Genomic DNA, 27,467 nt, shown 5'->3' on the forward strand with positions numbered 1-27,467 from the left:
CCCTCAGTTATGGTGTATGGTTCTGCCTGTATTTAGACATCAGTATGTTCTGTGCACGAATCCTCTTCCATTCCTCATTGGATATCCCATATCCCTTTTCATCAGGCTGCCTGTTCAGTTCAGTTCAACATTTACTGCGTATGTTTGGCAGAGTTCTACTGTAGTTGTCGAGAATACTGAGGTTCCTTTCTATTTAAGTGAATATTCGTCTAATTAATTTGCAGGGTTCTTTATTTTAACTATCCATTGTAGTAATCCCTGAAGTCTTAACTATCAGCTACTGTTCTCTTTCTCTCCCTGCATCCTCCCTAAGATTATTCATTAGTACAGTTTCGATTTCATAGAGATAATTCTCAAATATCCATATCTGATTCCAGCTATCTTACCTGTCTCATTTAATGTATGCACTTAGATGTCCCTTTGGGTCCTTAAAATAAACAGCTGCTGTGGCTTTGGTTTCTGAATCTCTAAAATGCAGAAGTGAATGGGGAGATAATTTAGTAAGTTGCAATGTGTCAATGCAGTGCAGCTTTTCCCCTTTACTTAAAATGATTACAAACAACTATGGATAATTACTGCTTCTCTATTCACTTTCTTAACTCCCTCAAGGAGAATCCCTTTGTTTTCTAATCAGGAAAGAAGTAAGGGAGTGAGATGATCAGTTATGTCTTGCAGGGGAAGGTGGAAGAGAGACAGCAGTTTGCTGTCACCTTGCAGCCACACCTAGTGAATCCCCAAAGATTTCTCAGAACCCTTCAGTTTCGTTCTCTCCTCTCCCTTCCAAGTGCACGGCTGTGACGAGAGCTGCCTTGGAGTTGAACCTTTAATTTGCCTTTCTCCCCTTCTCCAAACAGAGTACTTTTAAGACTGTGAGCTGCCTGAGAAAAGAACCATTCACTTCTGTAACCCCAAACAGTAGAAGAGCATGCAGTTGTAGAAAGAAGGAAGAAGGTCTTTCTGTTCTGTTATAGGACGAAAAAAAAAGGCTGACTGCAAATCAGCGAGTATAGAGTACTCCATTTAAGTAAAGACGGGGAAGAGGAACTTTCACTCTTTGAAAGGGTGTATGAGAACCGGAATGCCTCCGAAAAGGGGACTGTGCACTGGAGGAAGATGGTGGGAGGGAAACTTTTCACTGCAGACCCTTCTGTACATTTTGAAATCTCACCCTTTTTTAACTTTTAAAAAATATGTTAAATGTATTTGAAGTATCCAGAATAGGCAAATATGGAGAGAGAAAGCAGATTAATGGCAGCCAAGGGCCAGGAGGAAGAGGGAATGGAGAGGGATGGCTTAGTTGGGTCTGGGCTTTCTTTTCAGAATGATAAAGTTACTCTGCAACTGAATAGTGGTCATAGTCGCACAACATTATGAATGTACAAAATGCATTGTATACTTTAAAGTGGTTAAAGTGAATTTTGTTACAGGAATTTTAACATAATTTTATATATATGCTGAGTCACTTAAGTTGCTTCAGCCCATATATATGGGTGTGTATATATATTCTTAATGAATGAATGAATGAATAAAATGCCTATTTTCAGATTTATATTAGATATCAATGAGATATCTGTGTGATGAAGTATCTCTGCTTTGTGAAGTTTTCAGTGGAAAATTCCAAATGTATACAAAAGTAGAACAGTGTCATGGACCACGCTTACCTAGCACTCAGCTTCAACAGTTAGCAATTCATGGCAAATCTGACTCCATTTATACCTGAACATTTGTCCTTCATACCTACTGGATTATTTTGAAGCAAATTGTACAAATTTCAGTATGCATCTCATAAAAGCTATTGACTCTTTTAAAAAAAAATAGTGCATTATCAACCTAAAAAAATTAAGTTATTCCCTAATGTCATCAAACAGCAGTGTTTGTTTCCTAGATTGCCTCACAAACATCCTCCTTAGGGCTGACTTCTTGCTCTGTGGTTTTAAAGTGACCAATCTCCTTTTCCCAGAACTGACCGGGTCAGCTCATTCTTAGCCATAATGAGATCTGGAGGAATTTAAAGTTTCTTATCTGAACATCTTGAAGTTGGACAAGATGCTATTAAAGTTCTATCTCTATACAAACATTTCTAAAGAGTTTCTGATGAGGTCTTTTGCCCGCTAGGGCCCACAGTGCTGTATGGCAGAGATGTCAGTCATGAAATGCAAGTGTAATGATTGAAATCTGAATTTGAGAGGCCCCAGTTGGGCACTGGAACTCACCAGCAAGAACCTCTTTATTCTCCCTCTTGATTAGTAACTTAACCATTCCTGAAAGTGCAAGTTTGCTATGACCAGTGCGTTCTCTTGGCAGAACTCCATTAGCCTTTGCCCTGCTTCATTGTGTACTCCAAGGCCAAATTTGCCTGTTACTTCAGGTGTTTCTTGACTTCCTACTTTTGCATTCCAGTCCCCTATGATGAAAAGGACATCTTTTTTGGGTGTTAGTTCTAGAAGGTCTTGTAGGTCTTCATAGAACCGTTCAACTTCAGCTTCTTCAGCGTTACGGGTCAGGGCATAGGGTTGGATTACTGTGATATTGAATGGTTTGCCTTGGAAACAAACAGAGATCATTTTGTCGTTTTTGAGATTGCATCCAAGTACTGCATTTCGGACTCTTTTGTTGACTGTGATGGCTACACCGTTTCTTCTAAAGGATTCCTGCCCACAATGGTAGCTATAATGGTATCTGAGTTAAATTCACCCATTCCAGTCCATCTTAGCACGCTGATTCCTAGAATGTCGATGTTCACTCTTGCCATCTCCTGTTGGACCACTTCCAATTTGTCTTGATTCATGGACCTAACATTTCAGGTTCCTGTGGAATATTGCTATTTACAGCATCGAACCTTGCTTCTATCACTAGTCCCATCCACAATTGGGTGTTCTTTTTGCTTTGGCTGTATCCCTTCATTCTTTCTGGAGTTATTTCTCCACTGATCACCAATAGCATATTGGGCACCTACCAGCCTGGGGAGTTCATCATTCAGTGTCCTATCATTTTGCCTTTTCATACTGTTCATGGGGTTCTCAAGGCAAGAATACTGAAGTGGTTTGCCATTCCCTTCTCCAGTGGACCACATTCTGTCAGACCTCTCCACCATGACCCGTCTATCTTGGGTGGCCACACACAGCATGCCTTAGTTTCATTAAGTTAGACAAGGCTGTGGTCCTTATTTAACTTATATGCAGAGTACATCATGAAAAACATTGGGCTGAAGAAGCACAAGCTGGAATCAAGATTGCCAGGAGAAATATCAATAACCTCAGATATGCAGATGACACCACCCTTATGGCAGAAAGTGAAGAAGAACTAAAGAGCCTCTTGATGAAACTGAAAGAGGAGAGTGGAAAAGTTGGCTTAAAGCTCAACAATCAGAAAACTAAGATCATGGCATCCATTCCCATCACTTCATGGCAAATAGATGGGGAAACAGTGGCTGACTTTATTTTGGGGGGCTCCAAAATCACTGCAGATGGTGACTGCAGCCATGAAATTAAAAGACACTTGCTCCTTGGAAGAAAAGTTATGACCAACCTAGACAGCATATTAAAAAGCAGAGACATTACTTAGCCAACAAACGTCCATCTAGTCAAGGCTATGGTTTTTCCAGTGGTCGTGTGTGGATGTGAGAGTTGGACAATGAAGAAAGCTCAGTGCCGAAGAATTGATGGTTTTGAAGTGTGGTGTTGGAGAAGACTCTTGAGAGTCCCTTGAACTAAAAGGAGATTCAACCAGTCCATCCTAAAGGAGATCAGTCCTGGGTGTTCATTGGTAGGACTGATTTTGAAGCTGAAACTCCAATATTTTGGCCACCTGATGTGAAGAGCTGACTCATTTGACAAGACCCTGATGAGGGATTTGAAAATCCCTGGGAGGGATTGGGGGCAGGAGGAGAAGGGGACGACAGAGGATGAGATGGTTAGATGGCATCACTGACTCAACGGACATGGGTTTGGGTGGACTCTGGGAGTTGGTGATGGACAGGGAGGCCTGGCGTGCTGCGGTGCATGGGGTCACAAGGAGTCGGACATGACTGAGTGACTGAACTGAACTGAACTGAAAGTGCAAGTGAAAGCTGCTCAGTTGTGTCTGACACATTGCAACCACATGGTCTATATAGACCATGGAATTCTCCAGGCCAGAATACTGGAGTGGGTAGCTGTTCCCTTCTCCAGGGAATCTTCCCAAACCAGAGATTGAACCCAGGTCTCCTGCATTGCAGGCAGATTCTTTACCAGCTGAGCCACAATTCAGTTCAGTGATTCAGTCGTGTCCGACTCTTTGCAACCCAATGGACTGCAGCATGCCAGGCTTCCCTGTCCATCGCCAACTCCTGGAGCTTGCTCAAACTCATGTCCATCAAGTTGTTGATGCCACCCAACCAACTCATTCTTTGTCATCCCCTTCTCCTCCTGCCTTCAATCTTTCCCAGCATCAGGGTCTTTTCCAGTGAGTCAGTTCTTCACATCAGGTGGCCAAAGTATTGGAGTTTCAAGTTCAGCATGTCCTTTCAATGAATATTCAGGACTGATTTCCTTTAGGATTGACTGACTTGATCTCCTTGCAGTCCAAGGGACTCTCAAGAGTCTTCTCCAACACCACACTTCAAAACCGTCAATTCTTCAGCACTCAGCTTTCTTTATGGTCCAACTCTAACATCCATACATGCCCACTGGAAAAACCATAGCTTTGATTAGATGGACCTTTGTCGGCAAAGTAACGTCTGCTCTTTAATATGCTATCTAGGTTGGTCATAACTTTTCTTCCAAGGAGTAAGCGTCTTTTAATTTCATGGCTGCAGTCACCATCTGCATTGATTTTAGAGCCGAAGAAAATAAAGTCTGTCACTGTTTCCATTGTTTCCCCATCTATTTTGCCATGAAGTCTGGGACTGGATGCCATGATCTTCATTTTTTGAATGTTGAGTTTTAAGCCAGCTTTTCCACTCTCCTCTTTCGCTTTCATCAGGAGGCTCCTCAGTTCCTCTTCACTTTGTGCCATAGGGATGGTGTCATCTGCATATCTGAGGTTATTGATATTTCTCCCAGCAATCTTGATTCCACTTGTGCTTCATCCAGCCCTGCATTTTGCATGATGTACTCTGTATATAAGTTAAATAAGCAGGGTGACAATTTACAGCCTTGACATACTCCTTTCCCAATTTGGAACCAGTCTGTTGCTCCATGTCCAGTTTTAATTGTTGCTTCTTGACCCATATACAGCTTTCTCAGGAGGCAGGTAAGGTGGTCTGGTGTTCCCATCTCTAAGAATTTTTCACAGTTTGTTGTGATGCACACAGTCAAAGGCTTGGCATAGTCAATAAAGCAGAAGTAGATGTTTTTCTGGAACTCTCTTGCTTTCTATGATCCAGCGGATACCGGCAATTTGATGCCTGGTTCCTTGCCTTTTCTAAATCCAGCTTGAGCATCTGGAAGTTCTAAGTTCACATACTGTTGATGCTTCACTTGGAGAATTTTGAGCATTACTTTGCTAGTGTGAGAGATGAGTACAATTGTGCAGTAGTTTGAACATTCTCTGACATTGCCTTTCTTTGGGATTGAAATGAAAACAGACCTTTTCCAGTCCTGTGGCCACTGGCATATTGAGTGCAGCACTTTCACAACATCATCTTTTAGGATTTGAAATAGTTCAGTTGGAATTCCATCACCTCCACTAGCTCTGTTCATTGTTACGCTTCCTAAGACCCACTTGACTTTAGACTCCAGGATGTCTGGCTCTAGGTGAGTGATCACACCATTGTGGTTATCTGGGTCATGAAGATCTTTCCAGTACAGTTCTTCTATGTATTCTTGCCACCTCTTAATATCTTCTGCTTCTGTTAGGTCCATACCTTTGCTGTCCTTTATTGTGCCCATCTTTGCATGAAACATTCCTTGGTATCTCTAATTTTCTTGAAGAGATCTCTAGTCTTTCCCATTCTATTGTTTTCCTCTATTTCTTTTACAGTCACATCCAGTGAGGAAGGCTTTTGTATCTCTCCTTGCTTTTCTTTGGAATTGTGCATTCAGATAGGTGTATCTTTCCTTTTCTCCTTTGCCTCTTGCTTCCCTCCTTTTCTTGGCTATTTGTAAGGCCTCCTCAGACAACCATTTTGCCTTTTTGCATTTGTTTTTCTTGGGGATGGTCTTGATCACTGTCTTTTGTACAGTGTCACAAACCTCTGTCCATAGTTCTTCAGGCACTCTATCAGATCTAATCCCTTGAATCTATTTGCCACTCCCACTGCATAATTGTAAGGGATTTAATTTAGGTCATACCTGAATGGTCTAGTGGTATTCCCTACTTTCTTCAAGTTAAGTCTGAATTTGGCAATAAAGAGTTCATGATTGGAGCCACAGTCAGCTCCAGGTCTTGTTTTTGCTGACTGTATAGAGCTTCTCCATCTTTGGCTGCAAAGAATATAATCAATCTGATTTTGGTGTTGACCATCTGGTGATGTCCATGTGTAGAGTCTTCTCTTGTGTTGTTGGAAGAGGGTGTTATGATCAGTGCATTCTCTAGCAAAACTCTGTTAGCCTTTCCCCTGCTTCATTTTGTACTCTGAAACCAAATTTGCCAGTTACTCGCGGTATCTCTTGACTTCCTACTTTTGCATTCCAGTACCTTATGATGAAAAGGACATCTTTTTTTGGTGTTAGTCCTAGAAGGTCTTGTAGGTCATCATAGGACCATTCAACTATAGCTTCTTTGGCATTAGTGGTTGGGGCATAGACTTGAATTACTGTGATATTGAACGGTTTGCCTTGGAAACAAAGAGATCATTCTGTCACTTTTGATATTGCCCCCAAGTACTACATTCTGGACTCTTGTTGACTATGAGGGCTACTCCATTTCTTCTAAGGGATTCTTGCCCACAGTCATAAATATAAAGGTCATGTGGATTAAATTCACCCTTTCCAGTCTATTTAGTTCACTGATTCCTAAAATGTCAATGTTCACTCTTGCCATCTCCTGCTTGACCACTTCCAATTTACCTTGATTCGTGGACCTAACATTCCAGGTTCCTATGCAATCTTGGTCTTTACAGCATCAGACTTTACTTCTATCACCAGTCACATCCACACCTGGGTATTGTTTTCATTTTGGCTCAGCCTCTTCATTCTTTCTGGACCTATTTTTCCACTCTTCTCCAGTAGCATATTGGGCACCTACTGATCTGGGGAGTCCATTTTTCAGTGTCATATCTCTCCCTTTTCATACTGTTCATGGGGTTCTCAAGGAAAGAATACTGAAGTGGTTTGTCATTCCCTTCCCCAGTGGACCACGTTTTGTCAGAGCTGTCCACCATGACCTAATATCATGGGCTTCCCTGATAGCTCAGTTGGTAAAGAATCCTCCTGCAATGCCGGAGACCCTGGTTCTATCCCTGGGTCAGGAAGATTCACTGGAGAGGGGCTAGGCTACCCACTCAAGTGTTCTTGGGTTTCCCTTGTGGCTCAGCTGGTAAAGAATCTGCCTGCCGTCTGCCTGCTAAGGAATCTAGGTGAGACCTGGGTTCGATCCCTGGGTGGGAAGATCCCCTGAAGAAGGAAAAGGCTGAGCCACAAGGGAAGCCCAAGAATACTGGAGTGGGTAGCCTATCTCTTCTCCACCAGATTGTCCCAACCCAGAAATAAAACCAGGTTCTCCTGCATTGCAGGCAGATTCTTTACCAACTGAGCTATCAGGGAAGCCCGTTCATATCTTTATTTAATAGAATTCTGGGTGACCCTCCTTCTCTCTCTGGAAACTCCTTTAGTTTTCCACGTTGTCCAAACTAGTATCAGAGGGTCAAGTGCTGATGGGGTACCTACCCTAGGGGATCACAGCCAGCACTGTCTTAAAGGAAACTGAGGTTTGACTCTTTTCTTTCTCCTCCTCCACTGTCTTCTCTTTTTGTGTGTGTTTATGATGCATTGATAAACCCACAAAAGTACATATTTCTATATGACCTGTTTGAAGGTTTATTTGCTTTTTTAAATAATTTTTTATGGGCATATAGTCTATTTACAATGTTGTGTTAGTTTCAGGTGTACAGCAAAGTGAATCATTTATACATATAGTATAGCCACTCTTAAAGATTCTTTTCCATATTGATCATCACAGATCACTGAGCAGAGGTCCCTGTGCTATACAGTAGGTTCTTGTTGGTTATCTATTTTATGTATAGTAGTGTGTGTATGTAAGTCCCAAACGCCTAATTTATTCCTCTCCACCCCTTTGGAAACCCTTTGGTAACCATAAGTTTGTTTTCTGTGTATTCTGACATGATCCTGTATTTTAACATTTCCCCAAAATGTGTCCTTTGGAAAACTACTTAAAGTTTCATTGTTACGTTCCCTTTATTTAGGAAGTATAGTGCATTGTATTCACTTATTAAAGTTTCCTGAGTCTACACTGACATGTTAAAAGTTCTTTAAAAAAAAAAAAAGCCAGGGATATCCCTGGTGGTCCAGTGGCTAGATTCTGCACTCCCAATGCAGGGGGCCTGGGTTCAATCCCTGGTCAGGGAACTAGATCCTACATGCCATGACTAAGACCCAGTGCAGCCAAATAAATATTTTAAAAAGCACCAGTAAAGAAACCTATTTCAGTTTGTTTAGCCCAGTATTTCCCAAACCTATGGAATATGGAACCTTTCTCTGCTGCCTAATACCTGTTGATATTCCATGGAAACACTGCTGTGTGTAACTTTCTGAAGGGACGATAACAAGGAGCTGTCTCAGAAACTGTATTTTCATTAAAGTTTCACTGGCTTCATTAAGAAGATGACACTTCTGTGGTTCTAGCCTGTTTTTTATCAGGCTGGATTAAAAAACGAGCCTCTCTGGCTCATTTTTGTTGTTGATCAGTCTCTTAAGTCGTGTCCAACTCTTTGTGACTCCATGAACTAGGGTCAGCATGCCAGGCTTCCCTGTCCTTCACTATCTCCCAGAGTTTGTTCAAACTCCTGTCCATTCAGTTGGTGATACCTTCCAACCATCTCATCTTCTGTTACTCTCTTCTCCTCTTGCCCTCAATCTTTCCCAGCCTCAGGGTCTTTTTCCAGTGAGTCAGCTCTTCGCATCAGGTGGCCAAAGTATTGGAGTTTCAGCTTCAGCATCAGTCCTTCCAGTGAATATTCAGGGTTGATTTCCTTTAGGATGGACTCATTTGATATCCTTGCAGTCCATGGGACTCTCAAGAGTCTTCTTCAGCACCACAATTCGAAAGCATCAACTCTTTGGCACTCAGCCTTCTTTACAGTCCAACTCCCACATCTGTACATGACTACTGGAAAAATCATAGCTTTGACTATATCAACCTTTGTAATGATTCCTTGTGCCATGGGGTAGTTGTTGGGGATGGGAGGCAGTCATATTATGTAGGCAGGGGCCCACTGGAGTCACCTGAATGTGAATGAGCCTACCAGGCTTGTATCACAAGGGCCTCAAGGTGAAATTTCAGCTCACACAGTATAGTTAGTATCCAGTGTCTCCCTCTGTAAACCCTGACCTTGGATTTGGTAGATATAAACTTCCCAACTTATTTCCATACAATGACCCAGCTGGCTCTAAAGATAGGCTATGATGTCACTGGCTATCTATAGTCACTCCCTAATTAATACCTGGCCAATGACTACCTGACTCTTTGTTCTAAATTAGGACTGCATGTCACTGTTATCCCTCAACTGTGGGGAACAAGCCAGGGCACAGGGCCAGAGCTGCCAGAAATTTGGGATCATCCGAGGTCTTCGGCAGTAGAATAGAAGTAAGAGGCAGCATGTGGGCCTCGTGTACAGAAGGCCTATGGGAGTCCTGGGGCCTACTGGACTTGCAAGGGTTTGGGAAAGTAGTCTGAGTAGCTTCTAGAAACAGGAAGTCAGTCTGGCTGAAAGCCTTCACCTACACAGTTGGAGGCAGGAGTTTCCTCCTCCCCCCCCCCCCCCCCACAGCTCTTGCTGATGGAACTTTCTTCCCAAATTTGCCTTTCATAGGAATTACTCCAGGCACTAAACATGCAGCTTTCCACCCCCTACCCCCCAAATACTAAATTGGTCCATTTAATAAATATCCTGAGTGATCTATATGATGAGTTTGGGAAACACTACCCTAGTTATTCCAGGCTCAGTCCATTCCTCCAAGTACTTTTGTTTCCTGTTGAGGAGGAACAGAAGATGCCACCCCAAAGTATTCCACTTTGGCATGTGGATTATTTTGAGCTGAGAACAGTCAGGACCCAACAGACTCACAAAGAGCTTTTTACCTTCCCTTACCTAACTAAAAGAATTTAAATAGAGGGCATGTATCAGGAAGACAAACCTAGACAACATATTAAAAAGCAGAGACCTCACTTTGTTGAGAAAGATCCATGTAGTCAAAGCTATAGTTTTTCCAGTAGTATGTACATATATGAGACTTGAACCATAGAGAAGGCTGAGAGCTGAAAATTGATGCTTTCAAATTGTGGTGCTGGAGAAGACTTTTAAGAGCCCCTTGGACAGCAAGGAGATCAAACCAGTCAACTCTAAAGGAAATCAACCCTGAATATTCACTGGAAGGACTATTGCTGAAGCTGAAGCTCCATTACTTTGGCCACCTGATGTGAAGAGCAACTCATTAGAAAAGACCCTGATTCTGAGAAAGATTGAACGCAGGAGGAGAAGGGGACAATAGAGGATGAGATGGTTGGATGGCATCACCAATTCAATGGACATGAATTTGAGCAAGCTCCGGGAGATGGTGAAGGTCAGGGAAGCCTGGCGTACTGCAGTCCATGGGGTCACAAAGAGTCAGACACGACTGAGTGACTGAACAACAACAAACATTAGACCAGGCAAAGAACCTAGAGGGGAGAAGGGAAAACTTTCTGTCCTATACTGCCAATTCATTGTTTGGTCTGTCTTGGGATCCCACAAGGGTCTTGTGTTCTCTGAGAAGAAATGGCGAGGACCTTACCCTCCTCATCCTCATCTTCTTCAGGGGCTTTGGACTTCTAGCCCCTCTGACTGAGGCCTGTGGCTCAGCCTCCAGCTAGTATAAGTTTATGTTTTCTCCCTTTTCTTGGGTTATTGTTCCCCCGCTTGTTTTAATAAGAATCATTTAATAATAAGAAGAGGTGGTTGGGTGGACTATTGGTGCCCTTTTGGTGCCTATTATATTAAACCTGTTCTTTTATATTATCTCTGATTAGCCAAGAGGATTTTTGGAACACATACTATGTGTAGAACTAGGAATAAAAAATGAATTAAAAATGTCTCTACTTTCTGGGACATGTTTGGATTTGAGATAAAGAAAAAAATGCTGGAAATGGATGGTGGTGATGGTTGCACAGCAGTGTTAATGTATGCAATTCTACTGAACTGTACACTTAAAAATTATGAAAATGCTACAATGAGGCATTCCCTCACACCAGTCAAAATGGCCATCACCAAAAAGTCTCCAAATAACAAATGCTGGAGAGGGTATGGAGGAAAAGGAACCCTCTTGTACTGCTAGTGGGAATGTAAATGGGTATAGCCACTATGGAAAACAGTATGGACATTTCTTAAAAAACTAAAAATAGAGTTGCCATGTGACCCAGCAGTCTACTTCTGGGCATATATCTGGAAAAGACGAAAACTCTAATATGAAAAGATACAGACCCTCAATGTTCATCAGCACTATTTATAATAGCCAAAACATGGAAACTAAATGTCCATAAACAGATGAATGGATAAAGAGAATGTGGTATATGTGGAATATTACTCAGCCATAAAGGGGTTAAATAATGCCATTTGTAGCAGAATGGATGAATCTAGAAATTATCATACTAAGTCAGAGAAAGACAAATATTACATGATATCACTTATATGTGGAATATAAAAAATTGTACAGATAAACTTATTTACAAAGCAGACTCACAGACATAGAAAACTAACTTATGGTTACCAAAGGGGAAGAGTGGGGATAAATTAGGAGCATGGGATTAACATATACATTAACATATATAAAATAAATAAGTAACAAGGATTTACTGTATAGCACAGGGAACTATATTCAACATGTTGTAATAATCTATAATGGAAAAGAAAAAAGAATATATATATATGTACATATACATATATAAACGTGTATCACTGAATCACTTTGCTGTATACCTGAAATAAACAGAATATTGTAAATCAACTATACTTCAATAAAAAATTATGAAAATGGTAAATTTTATGTTGTGTATATTTTATCATAATTGGGTAAAAAAATCTTGTTCAGACAAAAATACACCCTAAAACTAACTGAGGAAGACATTTACGAAATGATAAGCCAGTAAATGTGAAGGAGCATGTGATTTAAAGGGATACTGGCCTGAAATAGACCAAATGCTGAAGCAGCTTTTGTGCTAGTTTTGAAGGAGGTAAAGAATTGGTAGATTGGAGACTTACAGCAATGAAAGACGTGGCGTGTGCAAGGAAAACAATAGATCAGATCTAGTAGAAAGCAAGTGTCTAAAGGGAAGTGTCTGTCAAAGAGGCAGCCCTCACACTACCGACCACCCTGGGCATGGGAAGTGTCCTCTGGGGGGATGAGGTGATGAGAAATTGCAGAGAAAGCAATGAAAGAAATCTCCACAGGTGGCTGGTGACTGTACTTTGAGTGAGTTAATTTATTTGGATTGCCAGGTGTTAGTTGCAGCACACAGGATCTTTGATCTTCATTGCAGTATGAGGGATCCTTAGTTGCAGCACATGGGATCTAGTTCACTGACCAGGGATCAAACTCAGACCCCCTGCTTTGGGAACATAGAGTTTTAGCCACTGAACCACTAGGGAAGTCCCAAGACATATTGTTTTGATTCAGAGTGATTTTCTGCTAAATATTCTGGTAGTATTATTGTGAAGTTACCAAAAGGAAACCACTGTAGAGCGCTGAGGGGTGAGATGCTGGAGAGATGGTTAGAAATGGCCAGGAGAGGTATACTCAGTTCTGGACCCACTACCTCTGCCATGTGCAGGAGCCAGGAAGGGGCTGGAGGTGGGCTTCCGAGCAGAACCCAGCTCTTAGCAGGGAGCCCAGCACAGTCCAAGGATTTGTGGAACAGACCAGAGCCACAAACCCGCTGGGCAGGTGTTATGAAACAGGTGGCTTTCAGAAAAGGTGTTGTTTGTGAGGACCCAAGATTTGTAGGGGGACCTCCCTTAGAACAATTGGCAGATGAGCTGAGCTTGATGGGAGGTGGAGATGCTAGGAACCCAAGCCACGGTGGCCTCCAGATGGGGCTGGGAAGAGAGTGGGAGAGGGGCTGTGTCTGATAAGCTCTGCATGGCAGCTGAGCCATCTGGGGCAGGGCTGGCACATAGTAGGCGTTCAGTAAATATTTGCTACATTGAAATGAATTGAAAACCCACTTGTTTCTGTTCTGTATTATTTGCTTTTTGTGTGTTTGTTTTTGTTTTGCCCTTAGTTTTCTAGTGAAGAGTTACTACATTTTTGTAAAGAGAAGAGACTTGATTCAGCTAAATCAGGCTAAAAGGGGATAGATCCACATCTAGAACAGAATGGCCTCCTGGGCCCTGCAAATGGCCACTCTTTCATCTTCACAGGCTCCCTTTCCTCCCCTATGCCTTCCTGTACCCTACCTCTGCTCCTAGGACAAGTTCTTCCTGTGTTCAGATGTTGTCTTTCTAATGACTCCCAAGCTTCCTTTCCCAGCTCCATGCTTACCATGTCTAACTGCCTACTGGACATCTCTTGTTTATTCCTCAGTATTTGCATCTCAGCATGTCCAAAGCTGCACTCATCAGACTTCCCTGGTGACCCAGTGGTTAAGACTCCACGCCTCCCCTGTAGGAGGCACAGGTTTGAGCCCTTGTTGGGGAAGTTCCACATGCCACATGATGCAGCCAAAAAACAAAACTGCCCTCGTCACCTCTCCGCTCTGACCCACTGCTGCGCTCCCCTCCAGGAGTCCACATACCCTTGAGCTGTGTCTTTGTGTGAACACCTCAAATTGGACACCTCAGTGCCACACATGACCGCACCATCTTCTGAACTCATCCTCAGTCTCGTGCCTACCCCAGACGTGACTCTGGAATCTTGCCTCACCTCTCCGAGCCTGCCCCATCCCATCTATTCCAGGTACAAACAGGTAGCTCCCTGTTCTACAGCTGCTGCCAGTCAGAGGCAATTCATCCACACAGCTCCCACCCATCTCAGAGAGCTCTAGCAGGCTTTAGGATTCTTTCTGCCCTCTCAGAGGAGGTATAGCTCTTCCCTGGCTCAACAAATTTCTTGGGTTTTTGGTTCTCCTCTGGAGTCCTAAATCTCAAGAAAGCCTAGCCAGCGAGTGTGTTCCTTTTTGTTCCTACCAGTTCCCAAGCTCCTGGGGCTCTGAGTCTCACATCCACTTCTGTTGGGCACCAGGAGGCTTATAGCAGTGGCTGGCAACCCTGGCTGTGCATTGGAACTACCTGGGGAGTGTTACTGATGCCTGGCCACCAACCAAACCAATTAAATCATTCCCCTGGAGGTGGGCCTCGGCACTGGCATTTTGTCATGGCCCTCTGGGTGATTTTAATCCTCAGCCAAGTTTTCGAACGACTGATTTAAAGCATCTATTTCCACTTTCTCTGTCCTGGGGTGTCAGAATTCCACCCATTCTCCAGCTCTCCAGCCTGGCCCTTTCAAGTTCTTCTTCAGGAACTTGGAATGACACTTCTATGTCCTTGATTATTGTTTATCCAGCAACTCACCCATTTCCTCTGTACCCGGCACTGGGAAACGAATATAACTATATACTCAGAGCGGGCATCTATTACGTGGGGGCACCATCCTGTATCCGTTGACTTTGATTTCCCAACTCTTGTTTTTCCTTGGAGCGTCTGCTCCCGTCCTACTCCCAGTTCATGCCCTCCTGTGAGAAGCTCACCCCAGGGCTGCATGTGACCCAGACTAAGGCAGTAAGGGCATTTCTGGCCACAGCAACTGGCTCAGGGATGGGCCCACGCCCCAAGGCAGGCCACTCAGGCGCAGTGCAACTCAATCCTGAGACTTTGGTTTGAACTGGTTGGGAATTTTCTCATTTCCTGATGCACATAAATGTGTGACTAGAGCCAAGAAGAGAGGTTGTGTGAGGATGAGCCTGGACAGAGCAAGGAAGACCCAGGGAGGGGTTCTGCCCTTGAAGGTCACCATCAAGTGGCAGAGACTCACCTGGCAGGGAGCAGGGAAGGGGAAGTCAGGGAGCTGGCGCAGGGAGGTGGAGCAGCAGGATTGAATGTCCCCGGGGGTGCTGGTAGTGGCTGAGCTGCTCATCTGGTCACTGCCATTTTGTAAAATTTAATGTTTATTTAGAGTGTAGTTAATTTACAATCTTGTGTTGGTTTCAGGTGTACAGGAAAGTGGTTTAGTTGTACACATGTATCCACACAGGGATCTACGTAGCTCAGCCAGTAAAGAATCTGCCTGCAATGCGGGAGACCCAAGTTCCATCCCTGAGTGGGAAAAATCCCCTGGAGAAGGCAATGGCAACCCACTCCAGTATCCTTGCCTGGAGAATCCCATGGACAGAGGAGCCTGGCAGGCTACAGTCCATGGGATCAAAAGAGTAGGACACCGACTTAGCAACTAAACCAGCACTACCACCATTGTTTTTCAGATTCTTTTTCCATATAGGTTATTACAGAGTATTGAGTAGGTCCTTGTTGATATGTCTTATATACAGCAGTGTGTCTATTTTTTCATTAATTTTTATTGGAGTGAAGTTGCTTTGCAGTGTTGTGTTAGTTTCTGCTGTACAGCAAAGTGAATGAGCCGTGTGTATACGTATATCGCCTCTCTTTGGGATTTCCTCCCATTTAGGTCACTGAAGAGGACTGAGTAGAGTTCCCTGTGCTGTACAGTAGGTTCTCATTAGCTAGCTATTTTATACAGAGTAGTGCATCATGTCAGTCCCAATCTCCCCATTCATCTCCCCTATCCAGTCATTTCTGGTTTTGCCTCCTTAAATTCTTTGTGGAGGCAGCCAGTGAGGTCCAGCCTCTCCTGGAGGCTGGATTGTTGGATGCTTGATCTCTCTGCTCAGCAGCTGAGCTTCCCAGGGTCCTGCATCGCAGGAGATCCCTGGTCCTCCCACCTCACTCAGGCTCCCATCCCTTACTGGAGGCTAATAGAGACCCTTCCTCTCCTTTTCTGGCCTTGGCTGAAACCTTGCCTAGATCCTCCTAACAGACTCTTCTTGCCTCCAATCTCCACCCCTTTGGACCATGCTCCCTACTGCTGCCAGAGACTGTAAGATGCTAATCTGATCACACCAGCCTGCTATTTCAAAACTCTCCCGTGCTCCCTGTGGCTGTCAGAATCAGGTCCAAACTCCTTAACACTCCCCTGAGGTCTTTCACAAGGTAGTACCAACCCACCTCTCCTGCTTGGTCACTTCCTTCTTGTTGTTACTGTTTAGTCATTAAGTCGTGTCTAACTCTTTGTGACCCTATGGACTGTAGCCCACCAGGCTTCTTTGTCCATGGGATTTCCCAGGCAAGTATACTGGAGTAGGTTGCCATTTCCTTCTCCTGGGCATCTTCCCAACAACCCACATCGCCTGTATTGGCAGGCGGATTCTTTACCACTGAGCCATCTGGGAAGCCACTTCTTACCACACACTATTGAGCTAAACACGTGGACATTCCCTGTATGAGTCATACTCTTTAATGTCCCTGTGACTTAGCAAGAGCTGGTCTATTTGCAGGAATTGACCTTCTCTCCCATACAGCCTTTAAGATCCAGTTCAGGTGTCCCCTTTATGAAGCCTTCCCCAGATAAAGCCAGTACCTCATGGGACTTTATTCATACCTTGGTTACATTATATTTTACTTATTAGATTGTTTGAGAACATAGTTGTCAGATTGTCTGATCTACGTCAGAATAGGTGCTAAGGTTAAATGAATGAATGAATGAATGAATGCTGTCAAAATCCTCAGAGGCATCTAAAACAGATAGACTTCTCCAGATAGGAAGAGGAGAGAACAAGTAGCAATGTTGGAAACCATTCAGAGCTCGCCTCTCCAAGAGCAGGTCCTTGGCCAAATCAGAAGCAGGTGCTGGAGCTGGCGTCTTAAAGAGATGGCCCATAGTCTTCTCTGACCCTCAGGTGCCCTGCAGGGACATCCTGAAGCTATGAAGAACTTTGGACACAGGTTGGCAACACGTTACTAGGCAGGAAATGCATGAGCCGTTTCCATACAGTTTAAGAATCCTCAAACCGACTCTACTAAACTAAACTACCAACTCTATAAATACCATTCAGTTCAGTTCAGTTCAGTTCAGTCACTCAGTCGTGTCTGACTCTTTGTGACCCCATGAATGGCAGCACACCAGGCCTCTCTGTCCATCACCAACTCCCAGAGCTCACTCAAATTCACGTCCATCAAGTTGGTGATGCCATCCAGCCATCTCATCCTCTGTTGTCCCCTTCTCCTCCTGCCCCCAATCCCTCCCAGCATCAGAGTCTTTTCCAGTGAGTCAGCTCTTCTCATGAGGTGGCCAAAGTATTGGAGTTTCAGCTTTAGCATCATTCCTTCCAAAGAACACCCAGGGCTGATCTCCTTCAGAATGGACTGGTTGGATCTCCTTGCAGTCCAAGGGACTCTCAAGAGTCTTCTCCAACACCACACTTCAAAAGCATCAATTCTTCGGTGCTCAGCCTTCTTCACAGTCCAACTCTCACATCCATACATGACCACTGGAAAAACCATAGCCTTGACTAGACGGACCTTTGTTGGCAAAGTAATGTCTCTGCTTTTGAATATGCTATCTAGGTTGCTCATAACTTTTCTTCCAAGGAGTAAGCGTCTTTTAATTTCATGGCTGCAGTCACCATCTGCAGTGATTTTGGAGCCCCCCAAAATAAAGTCTGACACTGTTTCCACTGTTTCCCCATCTATTTCCCATGAAGTGATGGAACCAAATGTCATGATCTTCGTCTTCTGAATGTTGAGCTTTAAGCCAACTTTTTCACTCTCCTCTTTCACTTTCATCACAAGGCTTTTTATTCACTTTCTGCCATAAGGGCTGTGTCATCTGCCTATCTGAGGCTATTGATATTTCTTCTGGCAATCTTGATTCCAGCTTGTATTTCTTCCAGCCCAGCGTTTCTCATGATATACTCTGCATATAAGTTAAATAACAGAATTAATTCAGTCACAATAAAGAATGAAAAATTTGCCCTGGTCCCCCCATGATAACCAGTCATAATAATAATACTTGAAATGTATTCAGAATGTACGGTATATTCAATGGACATGAATTTGAACGAACTCTGGGAAATAGTGGAGGACGGAGGAGCCTGGCATGCTGCCGCCCGTGGGGTTGTAAAGAGTCGGACATGACATAGTGACTGAACAGCAATAACAAATACCAAGGAACTCAGCTAAGCACTTTACATGTTTTCTCACTTCATCTTCCTGTCCAGTGAAGTATCCCCATTTTACAGGTGAGTGATCTGAGGCTCAGAGAGGTTAAAAAGCTTGCTAAGCATCACAGAGATAGTCAGTGGCAGGGCTGAGACACAGGCCAAGTCTGTCTGACTCCAGTGTTTGTGCTTTAACCCTGTGTTCCTTCTGCTGTCCCAACAAATCAGACTTTTCATTTTCTATACTCCCAAGCCTTGTCCACGCAGACTAGTAGCTTTTACCTAATTATAGCTCCAGCACAGTGAATGTAATAACATGGATGATTTTCTGAATTTAACTTTATATCATAATACACACCCAGTCCGTCACCAAGTCCTGTCAAGTCTCCCTCCAAAATACACCTCTGATCTATAATCCACTTCTCTTCCTCTCAGCCCTTGTCTTCTGTCTGGGTTTCTGCTAGAGCCTCTTAACTGGTCTCCCTACTTTCACTCTTGTCTCCTTCTTATCTCTTCTCCTCCCAGTAGCCAGAGTGAGCTTCAAAAAATGTAAACCAGACCATTCTCCAACCTGTCAGTGTGGTTGGATAAATCCCGTTAACCCTACATCAGGGCCCTGGGGACTGCTCCCATCTCATCCCCTGCCTTGCTAAACTCCGTGCACTCTAACTACACTAACCCTGCAGTTCCTCAGAACTTCCCAGCCTTCTCCACCTCTGCGCTCCTCTGTCTAGGACCTCTTCCCTCCACCATATCCTGCCCTTTGTTTTTCAGGCCTTTTTTTTTTTTTTTTGATGTGACCATTTTTTTGTCTTTGTTGAATTTGTTACAGTATTGCTTCTGTGTTTTATGTTTTGTTTTTTTGGCCAAGAGGCATGTTGGATCTTAGCTCCCCAACCAGGGATCAGAACCCATATCCCCTGCTCTGGAAGGCTAAGTCTTAACCACTGGACTCCCAGGTAAATTCCCAGGCCTCTTCTTAAATGCCTCTTCAAAGAGGCCATTGTGACAACCCCTCTCAACCTACATTAGGACCATTTTATTCACACAGATAACAGTTCTTATGTTTCTCATTTTTTAATATTTCTACCCACTCTTATAGTTCCATGATATTATAGAAGTACTTTGTCTCTTTTGCTGAGCACTTGATCCCTAAAACTCAGCACAGTACCAGGAGCATAGGAGATGATTAATATTTCTTGAAAGAACATTTTTCTATGTTACTATCTAGAAATATAGTACAAATTATATCACAGATATAATCTTAATAGCTGTAAAATATACCTGATCATTACCTGTTTAATTAATGACTTTAATAAGACATTTGTTTCATATATAGTGGAGAGAAGGGTTAGAAAACAAAAAAGTTGAAGTCCCTGGATTAGCAATACCAGAAATCTGAACACAGTAATAATATTATACATATACACAGTGAGCCTAATTTTGCTGTTGAAAAAAGAAACATACATGGATTACAGGTTTTGAAATCAATCAACAGCATTGCTTTTAAAAATAGAACAGAATGGAAACTGTCTGAATGCTTTGCAGGTGAGAATTGCTTTGTGTAACTTTCACTTACATATATAATTTTTGTTTCCATTTTGTCTAGGTATAACTGTAGATAAAGTGGAAGTACCTACCTGGCCACAGTGTAAAATCTGTTTCTTACTGTAGGTTGCAATTTAAAAAAAAAAAATGGAAAAGCAAGATTTTGATGCATTGCCTTTGGAGTTATGCAGATGATTTCAAGTCCGAGGCATTCCCTGGTGAGGTTCTTGTTCAGTGTTCCACACGTTCACCTTTCTGAGATGACCAGTGATTGGACTACTTGCAGGATTCTAGTATACAAGAAACTCCCAAGGCTGCTTTGTTTTATTTGGGACCAACTTTAGATTTACAGAAAGGTTGCAAAGACAGTCCAGGGAGTTCCTACGTACCCCCACCCCATTTTCCCCCACTGAAAATTAAAAAAAAATTGTTTTTGGCTGCACTGCACAGCGTGTGGGATCTTAGTTTCCCAACCAAAGATCAAACCCACACCCCCTGCATTGGAAGGGTGAAGTCTTAACCACTGAACCATGAAGGTCGTCCGTCCCTATTGTTAACATCTTACATTACCATGGAATGTGTGGCATAAGGAAGAAACCAATTTATTAACTAAATTCCAAATTTTATTTGGATTTCAAAATTTTTTCTTCTTTCTCTTCCAGGATCTAAATACAATGTTTAGTAAATCATCATGTCATCACCTTGGGGCTTCCCTGGTAGCTCAGATGGTAAAGAATCTGCCTGCAATGCAGGAGACCCGGGTTCGATCCCTGGGTCAGGAAGACGGAAGATCCCCTGGAGAAGGCAACCCCCTCCAGTATTCCTGCCTGGGAAATCCCATGGACAGAGGAGCCTGGTGGGCTATGACGCCCATGGGGTTGCAAAGAGTCGGACACAACTGAGTGACTAATGCTCAGCAGCCAAATAATAACTCATGTCACCTTAGTTTCTTTTGGTCTGTGACAGTTTCTCAGTCTTTTCTTGCTTATCATGACCTTGACAGTTCGGCAGAGTACTGATCAGGAATTTTGTAGAATGTTCCTCAGTGTGGATTTGTCTGGTGTGTTTATCATAATTGTTGCTGTTCAGTTGCTAAGTCATGTCCTATTCTTTTGAGACCCCTGCAAGCCTCCCAGGCTTCTCCGTCCATGGGATTTCCCAGACAAGAATACTGGGATGGGTTGCCATTCCCTTCTCCAGGGGATCTTCCCAACCCAGTGATTGAACCCAAATCTCTTGCCTTGGCAGGTGGGTTCTTTACCACTGAGCCACCAGGGAAGTGCCCCTTTCATGATTAGGTTATGGGCTTAGGGAAAAATAACATACAGGTGAAGTCTACTTCCCTTCACATCCCATCGAGGGTATGCGATTCCAACGTGGCTTATCACCGGCGATGTTAACCTGGATCACCCAGTCAAGGTAGTGTCTATCCGGTTTCTCCACTGTAAAAGTCACTGTTTTTCCCTTCCCATTCTCTCTTCTTTAGAAACAAATCACTAAGATGCTAAGATCAGCTTACTCTCTAGGAGGCAGAGGAGGGGACTGTTAAATGCTACCTCCTAGAGGGGAGAGTACCTACACATATTATTTGAGATTCTTCTGTAGAGAAGATTTGTTTCTTCCCACTTCTTTAATAATTTACATCTGCAAGGATTCGTGTGTATTTATGTTACATCTTGCGTTATAATCCTGTACAGTGTTACTTATCGTATTGCCCAAATTGTTCCAGCTTTGGCCATTGGAAGCTCTTCAGTGAGCTCCTGCATCCCTTCAGCATACACCCAGCCCTTGTGTTGTTTTGTTGTTGGTTATTGTTCTGTCTTGTTTAGTATCTTCTTATTTCGTGGTACTACAAGATGCTCTGTGCTGGTTTTCATTTTTCCTGCCTTAGACTACTATCAGCCGTTTCTCCAGGAGCTAGCTTTTGGGAGACAAGAAGCCAGAGATGTGGACTGCAAACCTCTTAGGCACAGGGGCTGCCCAGGATGCCTGGGAGAATTCATTTGCAGTACAGAGGAAGGGCACACGTGGAGCCACTCTCTGTTTTCCTTAATTTCGCAGGTTCATGCAGCTCTCCGGTGAGCCATCAACAGTTATCCAGTTTGCCCCTGTTGGAGTCCAGGGTGTCCTTCCTGTGCCACCTGTCAGATTCCGGAGCCTCTGCTGCCCATACAGAATGGCAGGAATTCCAGGTCCCTGAGGTTGTGCTGGTCAAGACATGGCCTCCCAGACTTCTGGGACATCTCTGCCCTGCTCATGTCCAACTCTGGGTCTGTTCAAACGCTAGTTTTTATTTTCCTAAGGCTATCAAGTTTGGCTTCTACCCCACCTCCTCTCTCTTGTGCACATTCAGTAAGTGTCCTTTCTTCCCTTAGAAAAAAGAGCCCGTGGGACAGACTTCCCTGGAGGTCCAGTGATTCAGACTTCACCTTCCGGTGCGGGCTGTGCAGGTTTGGTCCTTGGTTGGGGAGCTAAGATCCCACATTCCTCATGGCCAAAGAAACGAAACATAAAACAGAAGCAATATTGTAACAAATTCAATAAAGACTTTTAAAATGGTCCACGTAAAAAAAAAAAATCTAAAGAAAAGAAAAAAGAGCCCACCATGCAAGGATTCCCTTCACCTCTCTCACCTTCCCCTCTAGACCCTCTACCCCTCTCCAAGGCCAGTGCCTCTGCCTGGCCTGGATCCCATAATCTCCTGCTTTCCCCAGGACTGCCCCTTCCTTTTCACATCTTCAGTCTTGTCCTGCATCACTGACTCCTCTTGCCCAACCTAAAAGGATCCTGAAGTCTCTTGGCCTAAAAAGACTCTCCTTGGCCTCACCTCAATGTCCAGTCAGCATGGAATCTCTCCCTTTGACTACAGGACTTTTTAAAAAAATATTCATTTATTTATTTGGCTGCATCAGATCTTTGTTGTGAATTCTTGAGGCATATGGGATCTAATTCCCTGATCAGGGATGGAACCTGGGCCCCATGCATGAGGAACTCAATCTTAGTCACTGGACTGCTAGGCAAGTCGCAACTGTGAGACTCCTGAACAGGAAGGACTTCACCCATCATTTCCCTTGGCAACTGGGGCCACGAAGACCATGTTGATGGGCGATATTCACAGGAAAAGGGTTACTGTGTTGGCTACAATGAAGGGAGGAGGCACTAATAGGGAAATTAAGTGGCCTCTTTCTAGGGAAAATTCCAAGATGATGAAATACTGCTGGCAAGAACTGGAAGCTTAGACAAGGCTCTGGGCATCTGGGAAAGCTCCTGAGAGGCAGCTCCCAACCTGGGCCTGGAGTTGGGGGTGAAGGAGAGGAGTGCAGGTTACCTCCTACCCCCAGGGACAGCAGCCTGAAACTGTGGGGAAGGAGGGACATCCATTTCCCACTCTTGTCTAATCTACCCTTTCCTATAGGGAATCCCAGCATATTTAACCTTACCGGGTTTATACCTCCCGCACCGCCCTGCTTTTTGCTGACTGTGTGAAGCAGCCCAGGTGATTCAGCAGCCCCACCTGTGTGGCCTCAGTACCTCTTCCCACTTGGGTGTTGCCCTTTCCACCAGTGGAGCCAAAGGAAACTCCCACTCAGGTTTGGGGACACTGCTTGGTCCAGTGCACCGAGTCTATTCTCCGATCCTCCTACTCCAGCTGAGCCGGCTTCTTCTAGTCCTCTATCCTGACTCCTCCCTTTGATACTGCTAGGAACCCCCACCCCCACCCCCACCCCTACCAGCTTCACCTGGCCTTTGGAATTCAGCTGGTGATGAGTTTCCTCCAAGATCAAATGCTTATCCAGTCCTGGCTCTGTGTGTTGTGTACTAAGTTGCTTCAGTTGTGTACAACTCTTTGTGCCACTATGGACTGTAGCCCACCAGGCTCCTCTGTCCATAGGATTCTCCAAGCAAAAACACTGGCCTGGGTTGCCATGCCCGCCTCCAGGGGATCTTCCTGACCCAGGGATCGAACCTGGGTCTTTTATGTCTCCTGCATTGGTAGCGGGTTCTTTACTAGTAGCGCCGCCTGGGAACAGACTTACTTGTGCTTACAGACCCTGGCCAATTCTGTTTATCTGTGGCCTAGCCTATTCACTCATTCATTCAACAAATGTTTTATGGAGGACTTTCAGGCAGTGTTCTAGGCACTGGAGATGCAGTGATGAGCAAAATTTATTACGGCTTCATAGAGTGTGCAGATGTGCCTGGGAGATGGTTAAATTATTAATTCACAGACATTACACACAGTGAGTGCGATGAAGAAAAAGTACAGGGGTTCACAGTCTTGTCTGGGGCATTAGATAAAGACTCCACAAGAAAGGGACAGTTTAACTGAGATCTGAAAATGAGTAGGAATTGACGAGGCAAAGGGGTTGGGGTGTCAGAGACAAGAGAGGAAAGTATCTTCCCAGACTGAGAACAGCGGGGGCTGAAGGGAAGATGGCCAGTTGTCTGCTGCACAGGAAGCAAGGGGACAGGATGCAAGGAGAGGGAGATGGAGGCACTGTGAGCCAAGGCCTTGTGAGCACATTCAGTATCTTGTCTTCATCCTAAGGATGGTGGGAAGGAGATAGGATCAGGTCTGTAATTGACACGATTACTCATAGCAGGTCACCAGTCCCAGGAAGAGACCTTGAGGGTTCCCAGGTAAAACTGTGGTTCCAGAAAACATGAGGGTAGGCTTGGGGTGGTGGCCCTGCTTCATATGCTTGTTCCTCAACTTTTGTTTACTGTCCTGAGTATAGAAATACTACCCAGGCTCAGGTGGGCAGCATGTTCTCAGGAGAAAATGATCCTGTGAAGAGCCCAGAGTGGAGATGAAGGTTAGGTTAGTCCCCTGCCGGCCTTTAGTAGGGGATCCGGACCTGATACGTAGACAGAGGACTCAGCGATCACTCTTCCTGAAGCTCCACCCTTACCATCTCAATTTCCTTTGCTCTAAGCCAAGTTGATTAAACCTCCTGAAAAGCGATTATGCTCTAATCAGGAGACCCCATTTTTGCCCACAAAAGAGCCCAGAACACCTGCGGCGGGTGTAGGATCCGGAATTTCATGGTGAGGGTGCCCTGAGCCAAACCCCTGGAGTGGACCCGCAAGATGTAAAGGGGCTTCAGGGGGGCACACGGCTGTGCCCATCGCAGATTCTGAAGACTTTGGGCTCAAAGCTGAATGTATGTCCTTGGGCAAGTCACTTCCTTTCCTGGGGCCTCGTTCCTGCAACTGCAAACGAAGGGTCGCCCAAGTCCCCTCAGTCCCACAAGCTGAATGCTTGCTCTGGCACTGCGCCAAGCCCCGCGGTGGGCACGGGGCGGGGGAGTGCCAGTGCCGAGTCTCCAAGGGAAAGGAGGGGGAGCCCGGGAGGCGGGTAGCGACCGCGGGGCGGCGCCCGGGGACACCGCACACCCCGCCGTGCCCCCCACCCCTTGGCTGGGCGCCGAGTCCCGGGGGCCACAAGGTTACGTAAGGAGCCGGGCGGGGGGAGCGGGGCGGGGCGGGCGCCGCCCGAGCGCGACCGCCCAGCCCCCGGCGGCCCAGCCCCCGCCCTCCCGCCCGCCCGCGCCTGGTGGCGGCGGCGGCGGTAGTGGCAGCCGCGCAGCCCCGCGGAATGGAGCGGCGCCGGGGCTGAGCTGGGCGCACAGGGGCCGCCGCATGTGCTGCGCGGGGAGCGGCTGCAGAGCCGGCGGAGAGCGAACGCGAGAGGCCCCGTCGGAGCGGCCGCCGGAGCAGCGCCGGAGATGGGGTGAGTGAGCCCGCGCCGCGCGCACAGCGCGCGGCACCCCGAGGGGCTGCGGTGCCCCGGCTCGCGTCCCTAGGCTCGAAGCCCCCCTGGGCAAACCGGCCTCTACGCCCAGCACCCGGAGCCTGGAGCCAGCGCGCAGCCGGCTCCGGAGAGCCTGGGGCCGCCCGACCCCGCGCTCTTCGCCCCGGAGCCCGGACACCAGGCAGGGCACCCCGGCCTGGGCGCGGACTTTCCGCGCAGCGCGCGTGGCCTTCGCCCTCTAAGGCAGCCCGGGCGCCGGGGGCACCGGGCGGGGACAAGCACACTGGCCGGCCTCCCTGCTTCGGCCATTCCGCCGCGGTCCCTTCGCTCCAGGCGCGATCAACTCCAGGGCCTGTGTTTGGGAGTCTAAAAAGCAGTTTGTCTGTCTCCACAGTTGGGATTTATTACGTACAAAATAGAATTCGAAGTTTTCCTGGAAAGGGAACATACCAGATAACAATAACCCCCCGCATAGGAATAGTGGACGTTATGCTTTGAGATGACGGAGGATGTGTAGGTAAGGCTTCAATCTTTGAAACAACTGAGTAGATGCTCAGAAGAGAAGTTGAAGCGCTCTGTCGAAGTGACTAATGCATCCGAGTATATAAAGTAATTTAAAAAACAGGATTGATTTCTCCTTGGCGTCTCTCTGAGCAGTAGGCGCTGTGAGTCAGGGAGCCTCTGCGCTAATAACACAATTAACTCCGTGCATCTGCTCACCCTATGTAAGCACATATTGATGATGTGCTGTGCAGGTTCTGGGAGTGGTTATTATTCCCATTTTACAGATAAGGCAGCAGAGGCCTGAAGTGGTTGGGTGACTTCTCCCAGGTTGAGCAGGCAGCTGATGAGTGTTTGTAGAATGACCCCTGAGTGCAGGGGCAGAGCCACCAGCGCAGCCTGACAGTGGGCTTGGGGTGGGTTGGTGGTGGGTACCTGAAGGGGAGTTCCTGAATCTCTCTGTCCCCTGCTGCTGAGCTGAGCGCCCTTCACTCATTCCTCAAGACCTAAAGACTTCTGCAGGGTGCTAGGTCTAGAGAGCTTGCTTCCCTGGGCAGGATTGGTGAGCAGTAGAAAGGGGAAGGGTCCTCCTGGTGACCTGACCAGGCTTCCATGGTGGCTTCATTGTGCCTTAGTCCTTACCAGTTTGTGGAGTCATTTTACCCAGTGAATTTTTACCTCTGGGGTCTGTAAAGTGTTTGGAGGAACCAGAGGGAGGCTGAAATGAATTTTGAGAAGGGAAGTGTGAAAACTCCAGACCGACCTGAGCAGGTCAGAGGGGACAGAGAGGAGCCTGGAGATTTGCTGAAGACACTGGTGCTGATCCAGATTTCACATGGAGGAAGCTGTGAGTGGTTTTTACCAGAGGCACCCTGGCCGGGAAGCTGTTTTCCTGTAACATTTCCAGTGACCTCTTGGTTGGCTATGAAACGGCTGCTCTTTGTGCAGTGGGAACCTTTGAGGTTCTCATATTTCATACTTTAAAAAAAATGTATAGAAAGAAGGAGTTGGCAAATGTAGGTCTCAAGATGGAAGATAAAAGGAACCTGGTAATTTTAACTCTCTCTGTACACCCCCTGCCCCCACCCCCACTCCCAGCCAACACAAAACCAACCCAACACACTGGCGGGATCAAAAACAAATATTGAAGCTCCGTGGTTGAGATCAAATGGTTCTGTGGAAATGAAAATGTTTACTCATAAAAGCTTAAAGAAAATGTCAGAAAATAATTTTTGTTTGTAGAGAAGCTGGGAGGAGTAGCTTGGGAATTTTGTTTAAATACTGGATATGTCTTTCATGTAATTTT

The 27,467-nt window shown here is 45.4% G+C and overlaps 1 protein-coding gene and 1 non-coding gene across 3 annotated transcripts in view; both read left to right on the forward strand.

The window, feature by feature from the left end:
- HOMER2 (homer scaffold protein 2) overlaps nucleotides 1–27,467 on the forward strand; it is a 126,953-nt gene that overhangs the window by 11,763 nt on the left and 87,723 nt on the right. The window contains exon 1 of one of the 2 annotated variants that reach the window (XM_040257533.1): nucleotides 25,428–25,639. The exons of the other annotated variant lie outside the window; for it this stretch is intronic. Within the exon in view, the coding sequence (XP_040113467.1) occupies nucleotides 25,635–25,639 (5 nt within the window). The 5' untranslated portion in view covers nucleotides 25,428–25,634. Of the gene's footprint in view, nucleotides 1–25,427; nucleotides 25,640–27,467 lie in introns of those variants that run through there. 2 annotated transcript variants of the gene reach the window in all.
- On the forward strand, nucleotides 8,436–8,507 carry TRNAG-CCC. The gene has a single exon. It is a non-coding gene; the product is annotated as a tRNA-Gly (tRNA).

This window comes from Oryx dammah, unplaced genomic scaffold, assembly GCF_014754425.2.
Source record: "Oryx dammah isolate SB20612 unplaced genomic scaffold, SCBI_Odam_1.1 HiC_scaffold_16, whole genome shotgun sequence".
NCBI classification, from domain to species: Eukaryota; Metazoa; Chordata; class Mammalia; order Artiodactyla; family Bovidae; genus Oryx; species Oryx dammah.